Here is a 13,382-nt window from a genome sequence, read left to right on the forward strand (position 1 = left end):
AACAAAGGGCGCCGGAGCGAAATGCATGAATATGTATATTGGATCGGTGATGGTATATTAGCAATATTAATGGGCGAATACAGCGCGTATTAACAGATCAATCAGAGGAATTAGTATGCAATCTGAGTTCAATATAGTTTACAATTAGGGACGCTTCCTAATCACAGGGCTTGGCCTACAGTGGTGCACGCCGGGCGCAATTACACTGGCCAATCGTCGTTATAATCGAAAATTATGTCGAAGGCTGCGTGAGGAAATGGCGCCAGCGGTCGGACACTGTATCGTATTGAAAACAATATTATTCTGTAAAGCGATTCAAGTGCAAACACTGCATTTAAATAAAACGATGTAAGTATGACAAATACAAATTATAGAAATGATAAATTATTTCGAAACGTATTTGATTTATTCAATTATAACTCTATCTATAACTTAGAATTATGCATATCAAATTAAGGCGGAACAGCAAAAGTTTATCTTCAAAACTGTAGTTTTAATTAACACTAGCTTAATTAGAGTTTTCCTTGAATAGCGCCGAGTTTGAGTGTCAGATTGTTTATAACAAGATGTAACAACTTTAACTAAACTCATCCTATTTAAAGATATTTTATTGTTCAATAAACTGTAATAAGCTTTTACAGAATTATTATATACTAGCGGTCCGCCCCGGCTTCGCCCGTGGTACCTACCTACATGTTTAAACTATCCTATCTCTCAAGTTGGATCGAACTACACATGGTGTGCGAATTTTATTATAATCGGTTAAGTGGTTTAGGAGTCCATTGAGGACAAACATTGTGACACGAGATTTATATATATTAAGAAGATAATATTTCGGATGGTTTAACAACTCAGTATAAAGCCTCTTACATTTCAAGACGAAATTAGATAGCTTTCAGGAAAAAAACATTTCTTAACCATAACCCACTATGGACCCAAGTCCCGACTTTTTAAGTAGGTATTCTGAGATAAAACCATATCACCATAGCAACCACACCGCCTACGAACATTCTGGCTATTATTCCCAATAGAAAATATGAAGACATTAATATTGAACTATTTTCTTCAAACATTCTTTAAAACATTTTGGACACATTGAAAAACAACTTTATCCTTTATATTTATCAAGTTTTTATTAAATTAATGTGAAGCCGACAACCCATTTTTATTGAATTTTCATGTAAATATAAGCAGTATAGTACATGTATAACTTCTAGTAGATAACTAATACTTTTAGTTACAAATCTATTAACGCCGGACCATCGCGTACAGCGTTAAGCCTTTGCTGGTACAAATTTTAATAAAACAACGTGCTTCAAACTATGAATTTCATCAAAAGTTTAATAACGCTCGACATTTATCTTACATGCAGTTTTAAACCCGTTTTGTTATAGTTAGCTTAACTAGCCGATCGGACAGGCGTTATCCCACCTTAACTATACGTAAACATCCTTACATTTTCTAATGTTTGATTTTACGCGAGTATTATACATTTAGAAATTAAAGAGTTTTTGGTGACCACGCTCGCTGTAAAGTGTGCGAAAATAATGAATAAATCGCGTTTAAAATCTGTTAAAAAATCTTTAATTTCTAAATCCTTACATTTTCTCAATTTCCAGCAACATACACGAACTGTCTCTTTAAAATTACAAACAACAAATGAAATAAAAAGTCGCGTAATTGGTTCAGGCGTTCAAGTGTGAGGCCGTGACCAATGGATATATGGATCAATGAGATCAACAAGTTTGCAGAGACAATTGAAACATTTTACGGCACCATTACAGGTGGGACGGAATCAACGCATTGTTAACAGCAGATCGTAATCTCGGTATCTCATATGATCCGGCGCAGGCGAGACACCAGCTTGCAGTTCACACGGATTCATTCCGTGCGTATTAGTCAAGTGTCTAATTATATGCCACCATCGCTCGTCCTCATGCACAGTTTAGTGTCCGCGTAACGGCGTGCTTATTTTTGCGTACATTTCATAACCGACGGCCCGAACATAGCGGGGATATTATTTTGGGAGGACGAAATTGTCCAATGAAAGTGCCTTTATTTAATACATAATGCTACCACGAAGTGGACCGCCCGCGCCGGCGCCGCTTCGTGGTCAGCCGAGGCCAACTATGTTCTTAACCCGGCGTCTGTATGGTTGGGTCAATATGACCCGCGCAATTTTCAATTGTTTGTATCTTTTAAGAATCGAACGCGACGTTGCCGTACTTCTCAGTAGCTGGAGTTAAGACATCACCTTTCTTGTTTTATGCCACAGTTTAGTAATTAGTTGTCGTGCGACTGCACCGGGAGTTACACGTGCGCAAACGTCAAAAAGGTAAATATGACCCAACTATACAGTCAATGTAACAATTATGCGCCATTTTAGTAGTTAGTGTAAAAAGATTATAATTTCCGTATTCTGCTATTTGTAGGTTATAATTTAAAATGGATCGTGATGAATGTGAGCGGCAGCGTATTTTAGCAATTTTAGAGCAATCTGATTCAGAGAAAAGTGGAATTTCGTCAGAAAGCGAGGAAGATCAGGATCGTGTCAGTGTTCAAAGTCAAGAGACTGACACAGAACAGGCGCCTTCTAGCAGTGACGAAGATGATACACCTCTAAGTGAACTACAGGTACAAAGATCACAATATTATGTTGGCAAAGATGGAACTAAGTGGCAAAAGCAACCTTTTCGTCAAAATAGACGTACAAGAATGGAAAATATTATTACAGTGCCTCCAGGAGTACAGCCACAAGCCAAGTCGGCTTTATCAGAAATAGATTGCTGAAGAATAAAAATAATAATCAAATTGTAAAACGGCGCCAATTCCTCAAAAAGTTAGGCCTTGCTCTCGTAAATAACCACTTGAATACTCGCCAAGACGTCGTGCAGTTGCCGAGAGAAACGCGAAAGAGAATCAGAGATTTTCTTGGAGAACCATCTGAGGAGCCACCTGCAAATGTACAAGGTGTACGGAAAAGGTGTCAAGTTTGCCCAGCCAAAAAAGATCGCAAAACGACGCATACATGCACAAACTGTCACAAGTTTATTTGTCCCGAACATATTGTTCCGTACTGCAAAGAGTGCTGTGATATGTTGCAAGAATGAGACTAACTTAGGACTGTTTTATTTTTATTTTGATTTAAGTTTGAAAGATCTCGTTTTCAACTACACCAAAACGATAATTGTAAGATTATAAGTGAACATTTATGTTATTTTATAGTAACGAGACTGAGGATGTCTATTTTTGTTGATTATTTTTGTATGTTTTTTCATAACTCAAACAAAGATGCTACGATTAGTTAAATTGCCTTTTATTTCTGCTGCATAACCTTAAAATTAGTGTTCTAACTAAAATATACTCATATATTTATTATATATTTAAAGTTCAACAAAATAAAGGCTTCTACATTTCAGGGTAATTTTGACCCACTTGACAGTCAGTGTAACAATTTTCTACCATACAGACGCCGGGTTAATGGCTTTGCTAATTGACCTACCACCGACGTACGTCCTACCGTTCGCTGGTAATACTTTCCTCGCCCATATAAAATGGCAAATCAAAAAGGAATCAGAATATAAAAGTGAGGAAATGCAATCTTCACATCTCGCTCGCGAGGAAATTCTCATACGCATTCAATTTATATTCCATTCTTCACCGAATTTTATTCTGACTTCGCATATGCACAAATTTAAATAGAATAAACTGACTTGGGTCAGCCTTTCTCGATACCTGCATGTCGATATATTTGTTGCGTGATTTAAGCTCAATTGATGCGTTTACAAATTTCTTTCTCCCAAGCTGTAGCCATTATTTACAAACACAAACACGGGCCGCTCGCTAAGCTCACGCACACATCGCGATGTAATACGGTATCTATTGCTCCGTATTAATACTCGCTATCAGTACAATGGCAAATCAGTTTATCTATAGGTGTAAACCGTAATCGCTGGATCAATTGACCAGATTAAATATTTTCAACCACTTTATCTGATGCTTTTCGCTGTCCGTTCCATGTGGGAGGTTTGGGGGATGATGTCGGGTGTAGGTACTTATACAAAACACAAGTCATTATGAATTGATAGTGCGGTCCTTGGCAGAAAAGTGTAAACAAAACATATTATGTTAGTATAAGTATCAATTTACAAAACAAGGTCTATAATTTACACGATTGTTAGATAACCATATATGTATAAATTCATGAACTTGCACTTTTGCACTACCATTACGGAAGCCAATTTTATAGCAAGTGTGTATAATGGTATAAATTAGGTACTTAAAGGCAATTTTTCATGCAATTACATAGTAATCTTTCTAACATGAAGTTACGTCGAGGGTTTCACTCATAACTAATCACATTTAACTCGAAGAATACTAAAGTAAGACTTTATACTTGATATAATTGCAATTAGAATAATAACATCCATGTAACTGGAACAGAAGAAATTTGGACTTGCGAGTTTGAAATCAAAGAATTAAAGTGACGGACAAAGGGGAAGTATTTGTACTGAAACTCAAACTCAAATATTTGTTTCTTCAAGTAGGTAGATACTTACCTTTTGTAAGAGCTAATCTATTTCATTTACATTTAATTTAGGTAAATGATAAGTTAATTGTTTATCCGTTAAATTTCATCTTTCATATTTCAGGAAATTGGAACCGATTTAGGTTCATGATTCGGGTAAAAGGTTTGTGAAGATATCCTATAGTATAATTTATGAAGGAAAAACTATGTTTAGATAATACGTTCATTAAAAAATTATGATAGATAGTATCGATCAAATATATAAAAAAAATCTTAATCCTATCATAGTCACTAATATTAAAATAGTTGGCATGAAAAAAACCCTTCCCTGCAGCTAAAAACTAAAAACGCGCCAAATGAATAGAGCCTGAAAGATAAAAACCGCGTCGAGGATGAATGATACGTCTTGATAAATATATTGATAACGACCGACCTTAATCACAATCTTGTAAAGTAGAACGAAAAACACCCAGTGGCCAATCGTGGCCGATCTTCAAATTAACAACTAGTTGGATCGCTATCTGCCAACGTATCAATTATACGTATTATTATTATTTGTAATCGCTAAATTAATATATTCGATAGCTATAATGCATTGATAGTACTTTACGAAAAATTGTGATAACGTCTTGCCCTAATTTGTAATGCATTATTAATAAATTAAATACTTGTAAATGGCTTTAGTACAGTAAAGAATACAATTTAAAAATACTGCTTAACTTCTATAAATATTGGAAGAGTTTTGTTTTAAATTTCGTTTTTTTTTTTCAGTTAACTATTCGGTTTGATATTAACCTACCTACTTTATAAATATTCTCAATATATGTACGTTTTTCTTATTTTTCGAAAATTTTTCTGGGATATGTCAATACATATTTAGCATAACTCTATTGGTTTCATTGCTAGATACATAGTAATTACTGAAAATGGGTCATGGAGATAAGAACGACTTTTAGCGAAGCGAAAGTATCATCACACTCCTAATACTGAAATATGTCCTAGTACTTGTTTTAAGACAAGATTCGCGAAACAAGTAACCCTAGAAAAAATCACGAAATATCTAATTTAAGAGAGTTAGTGGGTCTGCCTATTAAACTTATTTGATTGTTTTCGTTTAAAAACATGAAACCACTGAAACTGTTTTTTTCTCAATTAAATGCCATAAGGGCATACGCTTCTGCGCTTATTGTATTTTGAAGGAACATCATATTCACTATCAAAATAAACAGTTCATTACGTACTTAATTGACATAATTAATTAATAAGATGGTCATAAAGCGTCCAATTACTCCAAAGAATATCTACTCGTAATTTCATTGCAGACTTTTTCCAAAAACGTGCTAATAAATTCATTATATTTATGAGCTATATTTCTTTCTTATAATACTATTTTCAACATCGACTTATCAAAATTATAGTAATACGAGTATTCTGTGTTTTTCAAGTAAAAAAATACGATGAAGATGATACTCATTTGCGGCGATGTTTAATATTTAATAAGTAAATTGCTGTAATTTTATCTACATTTAGGAACATGAAAAAGCCTTATAATCAGGGTGGTACTTACTGAAATAGGTTCTAAGTCTAAACTGAACCATTCTCGAACAGCGTCGTGTGAAAACAGCTAGTTATTTATTTATATGTTCAATAAATTAGGCCCGCTTCCGATTAAACTTATCAATAATGTGCAATAAAACGATTTAAATGATTCGAAACAATTGGTCCGGGAGCCAGCAGCAGATTTTATGACCAAGTTCCTCTCAAGCGGTAATTAGTAAAATGCATCAAAGTATAGTATTATGAAGCCTCGTGAACGTCAGCTGGAGCTCGGTTGGGGGGAAGAGCGGTTGTAGCCTCCCGTATCAGCTGACGGTTTTTCCACCAAGATACAGCCAGCTGACATATATATTTATCCACAGTTACATATAAGCTATCATCAGGTAAATTTTTGTTTGAGAGGAAATAACGGAAAATAAATTTTTCTTTAAATTTAACTTTCATGTTCGAGACACCAGCTGACGTATAATACACCATGTTGTAACCAGCTGACTGTTTTTTTTCGTTGAGATATTGGGTTAGCTACAATTTGACAAATTTTTAGCTGAGAGGAAATGAATGAATGAATGTATTTTTTTTCCTATGTGCGTGGGAGGCTACAACCGCTCACCCCCCCAACCGAGCGCCAGCTGACGTTCACGAGGCTTTATAATACTATACTCTCATGCGTCTGACGAATTATCTCTTGAGAGGAAATAGTTAACCAAATTTGCACCTGGCTCCCTAACCAAATCAATTAAATGTAGGTAATACACATTCTATTGCAAATACATACCTGAAGGCGTATCTCAATATGAGTTTCGTAATAGATACATACATCGTAAATTATCTCTCCCATAAATCACAGAAGCATCGACGTGTACTCGGCTTGTAATGGGTATTATTATTGGGTATGTAATTGTTATTACATACAGATCGATAAACAACAATGTATTCAGTAAAAATGAAAAATGTATTCATCCACAACTGTAAATACTGTATCATTTTCTACACTATCTCGTGTAACAGCGTATAATCTTTTCAGCTGTTTTTGCGTAATTAAATACGTAAAAGCATCGTCACATTTATTTTATCAGCGCTAATGTGAAATCACAGTCACATTTTTATTCGATGCAAAATTAATTGAGGATGTTTTCAAAGAGAAGCTTCGAGACTCATTTTTTGTTTTTTTCGCGTGTTACTCGTATGAATTTTTTATTAATTTGGAAAGATATAAATAGAAATATAAAGAAAGATACAATGAAATTTATATTCTAGCAATATATCTAATGGATATAATGAGCATAAGATGAAAGAATTTAGTTATTGTTAGGGAGGAGAGAAAGTTATAAAATTTAATGTGAAAATTTGGTATCAAAGGCTATCAATTATTCTACAAGAAAAATATTCAGATACAAATTTCTAAAAAGTTCGAAACGTAAATGGCATCTAACGGCTTCATCTTTTACTGTAACTTTGTAATTTACTTTACCTCTCTGTATATTAATTTTATTTTGTACGCTATCTCACTAAGCTTCCGTTTAATTTATCCTGTTTTATATTTAGGTCAACTTTCACGAATTCATTTTATATTCTCTAAAAAATATTGTAAACAAGTCGTCTTGACAAAATTTATCTTTTTTGAAGTTCATTATTTTTATCGCGCAGAGACGACGTAAATGCTGAAAATATTTTGCTTCATAGAAAAATAATATTTAATACTACTTAGTACCTACGTATTACGAAAAGAACCGTCTTGCTTATAGTCCCCCGCTAAACAGCAGTGTGAGCTCTACCATACTCTGCCGTATTGTATTCGACATCACCTTTCGTAATAAATATTTGACCGGCTTTTTAAATTTAGCAATACTTCTGTAAATATTTGGTGGTGATCGCTTTAACAATCAATCAACCACCTCCCGTTCAAACATAAAACGACAAAGTTTTTGTAATTGAAAATATCACCTACGCAATAATTGTGTTACTTGGTATCCACTATTACTCATAAGCCTCACAAAATACAATGCTTTTCGCACTGCGTCTTGCACAATCCTCCTTTTGACCCACCGCGGTGCTAATGGCCGTCTCACATTTGTACCTGACTTTAACTTCATTTTAAGAAGAAACTATACAGCCGCGAATATTTGTAATGGATAACTCAAAAACTAGGTAACTAAATTTGAAAACTGTTTAAGCAGAAGAAAGCTACATTTTCCTTGATTGACAATAAACTACGGTTTTAATTTTGGAACAAGCTTCTAATACAGTTTATTATTTTAGTTTGGTCCCGAAAAATTTGATTAATAAATGAATCTAGAATTTTCGTCGTCTTAAATTTTACAAAAGCGTAATAATACTATTAAAAAGTAAAGACTTTAGAACGGATTCAAAATACGATTTCTCAATTGAGCAAATTATATTACGGTTTAAATTTAGCTTGTCCTTTATCCATTATTATTTATATTTTATGAGTAGCAATAATAATTATAAATATCAATTTCTGTAGTTTCAACATAATTTATGTATCTTGTCGGTAAGCCGAAATTATATTATTCCATCTGAAATTTCCAACACTTCACAAGAGGCGTGGTCGCCGCGGACTGAGCTAGTACCTACTTATACATATAACATAAATAGTTTTCCATTTATTTAGAACACCAAAAACTAATTCGAAATAAATTATTCAATAATTATCTTATATGGTTTTTTACACTTTCCTTTTAAACTAGGACTTATTCGATTATTATTTTCAAAAGTACCCAGTTGCGGATATGGATTGTTAGTTTCGTAGTTTAATAATTAAATCCTCTAGACCTCTAACCCATTATAAAACACGCTTAACCCTATTTGGTTGTCAATTATTGCATTGCAATTAATCATGCATGCATAGCAGGCGACTTTGTCAATCAGTGTCGTGTAAGCTAATGTAATCTCCCCGGTTATGTCCACGAGGACAGTTCACTAACTTGATTAAGTTACAGACCGCTTAATATGCACAAAATATCAGGAAATGGGGTTGAGTATGGGCAAATTAATTTTACTTGCTAATAAACTAATTTTTATAAACTTTTTTATTTGTCGTGAGAGCAAAATAATTAACAAAATACAATCAGGGAAAAAGTCCCTTTTTAGATCCAGGTATAAAATACAGGCACAGACTACCAACCGTTTTATGATGTCAGAATCCGAAGTCCGACCATCAAATTAGTTTTCACTTTGAAACATACATATAATACCAATAATAATTACATTTCAAATTAACCTTTGTGTAGAGTTCAATGGGGACTCGTCACGTTATGTATGAAAAGTTTAGTGTTAAAATGCTTAAAGCTTTTTTAATTAAAAATATACGTTAGTGACAATCGTAGTGAAGTAATTAATGAGGCGTTATTTTCACGATGTATTCAGTATTTATGTCTATCTCGGTGGCACAGTCGTCAACTTGTTGAATACAGATAACGGATTTACAGCCCGAGTCAAGCAAATTATGAAAAATATTTTTTATGAGAACTAGTCTGATCAACCAATTAATCTATCGATTTCTGTACAGTTATAGAAATGCACATTTTCGTACTATTTAGTTTCATAATGTTTAATATGAGCACCTCTCATGTTTAGAGGTATAAATAAAAAAACAAACCCACGGACAGACTTTAACTGTATTACCTGCAAAATGTAGGTAACTATGAAACTATGAAAGTAATTTTCATTTACGAGGAAAAAGATTATGGTCTACATACCTAGCTACTTTGCTGTAAGATTTGTCGCTCCTTCAAAGGATTTGAGCTCAAAGAACCGCCAGCAATTTCTAAACCTCTTACACAGAAATTAGCTCAGTTGATGAGTCTGTGAAAGACCTAATTATAAACTTAAGGCTGTATTCCTAAGCACTACTCAATTATTAAGCTTAAGTACTCGCCTTGTGTGGCCGCTGTTAGAGGCAATATATTATATAATACATTGAATAATAGGTACATCATATTTATTAGGTTCTTTTATTAATATTATTTTTATTGTATTCTGGAAATCTCAAAAAAAAATTCGCGGGTCACTTTTTTTCAATTCTTTCACATTATAAAAATCACTTACTTACTTACCTACATTAAAAATTATCGTCAAATTTACTATCGGAATTACGATGTTTCGGCGAAGTATTTACATTGATAACTAATCTTTACCGAGATTCTACCTCCAGCCTTTCTTACTGATAGACGTATCATAATTATTTATACTACGACGTAATTATACTTTTATTACGATTTATCGATTTGTTGCAGATTTTTTTTTTTTATTAGACCCGCAACGAACATTGATTAGAACTTTGAGATGCAAATGTTGAAGTTTCGTACTTTTAGTCGCTGTTCCTGTTCTGTTTATCATACTAGTGCGTACCTGCGATACTTTTTTTAAAATTCAAAGCCTCTCTGCTTGGATAGTGCTTCGTTAACGTTTGCCCACATATACTACCTGAACAGTTGCCACCTCCATTGAGATCTGCCATTATCACCTGTGGTATAAAAACTATTGCGTATAGTACTTACCTATGGTTTCGGATTCATCGGAGAACACCGATTGATCGTCGATTTTCTGCAACAGAAATTGCATTTTAGTAACTGATATTTGATTAGAGCTTTTGTATGTCGGTTGGATTCAAGATAAATTGAGCATTTTCTACGAGCGCAAATAGCTTATACCGGCGTCCAGGATCTTGATGCATTTCGGACAAAGGTCTGACAAAAATCGAGATTTTAACCAGTTATAATAAATTAATCATAAGAAGGTATTTAGTAATTTTATATACCTTTTAAGCAGTTACTTAAAACCCTAAAACCATTTTAAACAGAAGTTATAGTATAACTTCTACCCAGTTTTAATACTTTTGTGCCTCCTTTTAAATCCCAGATTTTAGACCGTTTCAATCACGTCTGTTCCAATTAAAATAGGTTAAAAGGTTCACGTTAGTTGACGGATGGGCTTATATGGATGTAGTCGTGTGTGTTTTGAATTCATTTTTCAATTCCGCTAACATATATACCGCTGCTGTATAAATTTTGAATGCTAAAGGCTTACTATTTATCAGTTATCTAGGTACAGTCCATTATCTAGTGACACGCCATTAAATATTAAGGATATTCATAATTGACACTTGTCAATTCAGCTCCACCGCGTCCGTCCGAGTCCTTAAGACCTTACTATGAAGTAATTATATAATCCAATGATAATCCGTTATAAATAAACCACATTTATATGCGCGTGAGACTGTCACACATCCAATAATAACCGTTCTGTCGTTTCTGTACTTTGGATTTATATATATCCTATAAAAATAGTGCGAATATTTGCAGACGGGTGGTGTCGTTTTGATATCTGTGACAGAAGTGAACCGCCGACGCGAATAATAATATTTTACGATATTATCTCATTGGAAAATGAGGAAGGATGATTCAACCCAGAGTGTAGGTATTTCACTGCGAAATTCTGGTTTCATTTCAATGCGCTTCGAAAATAGAATTGATCAGTTTCGTTTATTTCTACATTTCTATGCTGTGACTGGTTGATGACCCAGGTCTTCCAGACTTTAGACATTGTTATCTCATACCGCAGGAATTTATTCTTCTAATTACTTCGACGATATAATACAGTTACTACATATATAAGAATCCAAGCTACATTTTAATATTTCGACAAATGCTCCGAGGGCTTATATTATTGAACTGTTCGCATTCTGCGCCCGAAGAGGGGCGAAACAAGAATGCCTTCGCCCATACATTGCAATTTGCGGACAAATCGCCACTTTTGCGTCAATAAAATTCCATCGCCAGTCAAGCGCGTTACAACAGTGGTGTAAAGGTGGAAAACAATAGATTCCTAGACGTTTAGTGCGCAGTTAAGGTAGGTCCGAAATACTAGGTGAAATCGCTCGTCACTTTGTAGTTTGTACTGCATTGTTCATGGAAATGTATTTACCGTTCATGCAATATTGCTTTCGCACTTGTAGCGTTACATAATTAGATTATATTATAAACAAATCGCAATTAAGATAGAGAAAAAATTTGCTATTAAGAAAATGTCAAAATAATGTGAAACTTAATTTTCATAATCATCAATGAACAGGCAAAAAAATTGAATATTTTAATTTTATTGGAGATAATAATAGATTTAATATGAGGGTCAAGGGTATTGAAAGCAGAGAGCACACACATAAAAGTGCAATATTTAAAATGAATTTGACAAAGTTCCCTTTGAAGCTATTGAATGAGCTTTTCAAACTATTTGTGTAGATTTCAACGCAATAGAAGTTTCATCCGCATGCCTTAGCGTCTCAATTAAGAGTTGGGACTCTACAATTTTATTCATATTGTTTCCATGTTTTATTTTCATGTAGTTCATAGTGTATTAAGAGTACACTATTAGTTTTATAAAATAATTGTAATATATTTATTATTTATGATAAGTAAATTACTGTGGTTTTCTAGAATGAGAAAATATGATTTAATAAAATGAATTATATTTTTATTGTAACCTTAGGATAGTTTTAATTAATATTATAGTTTTTCATTTTTAAATACAGAAATAAAGATCTATTTAGAAATTTATAAATATGATAGTTTTAAGGTATGTTTTTTTATTTGCTCTAGACTACACATATTTCAGTATAATAGTGGTTAAAAATAGTTTCATTTGAATGACTTATTGTGGTTTATTTTACTTTATTGATTAAATAATAAAATATTGATACTGAATTGGTCAAACCAACATTTTTTATTTCTTATAATTTTTTATCACGCTAGTTCTATTAAGTAAATTTTTATTTTTTTATGTTCTGTTCGCTCGGTAAAATATTTCTCATAAGATTTTGAAATATTTGAATAATTTAATGATAAAAGACTAATAATGTAAGTAATGTTATTTTTTTTAATAGATATTTTCTGTATTTTAGCATGTTATTCATTTTTACTATTGTATAATAGTTTATAATATAGGACTAATATTTCTGTCAAGATGATGTCCTGAGATAATGTTCTCCAAATCATTTAATAAATGAATAAATGAAATTAGTTTGTTAGATTTAACATACAGTAGAGGTACATTTTATTTATTAAATTCTAAGGAGCCCCAATCATATAATAATTAAAATATTTAATTGGTAACTGTACATATTATAATTTCAAAATGTTTATTGTACAATCCATTTATACGGATGAAATATGAGCATTCATGCTGTTAAACATATAATATTAGACAGATTCAAGGATTTTATCTCTATGTAAATACTACATTTTGTTGTTTATAATTCAATGCAAACACAAATTGAATG

At 32.9% G+C, this 13,382-nt stretch overlaps 2 protein-coding genes across 4 annotated transcripts in view; one reads left to right on the forward strand and one right to left on the reverse strand.

The window, feature by feature from the left end:
• LOC149491550 (uncharacterized) overlaps positions 1–13,382 on the reverse strand; it is a 135,492-nt gene that overhangs the window by 121,335 nt on the left and 775 nt on the right. For all 3 annotated transcript variants that reach the window (XM_089695233.1, XM_089695237.1, XM_089695225.1), the window contains exon 2: positions 10,606–10,651. In XM_089695233.1, the coding sequence (XP_089551359.1) occupies positions 10,606–10,651 (46 nt within the window). The remainder of the gene's footprint in view (positions 1–10,605; positions 10,652–13,382) is intronic.
• LOC149491552 (uncharacterized) lies at positions 2,294–3,476 on the forward strand. Its single transcript, XM_089695606.1, has 2 exons — positions 2,294–2,335; positions 2,433–3,476. The coding sequence occupies exon 2, from the start codon at positions 2,446–2,448 to the stop codon at positions 2,788–2,790; it is 345 nt and encodes a 114-aa protein (XP_089551732.1). The 5' UTR covers positions 2,294–2,335; positions 2,433–2,445; the 3' UTR covers positions 2,791–3,476.

The sequence above is a fragment of the Colias philodice genome, chromosome 1 (assembly GCF_061535455.1).
Source record: "Colias philodice isolate Cphi_HAF_F1 chromosome 1, ilColPhil1 Martin Lab GWU primary, whole genome shotgun sequence".
Classification (NCBI taxonomy): domain Eukaryota; kingdom Metazoa; phylum Arthropoda; class Insecta; order Lepidoptera; family Pieridae; genus Colias; species Colias philodice.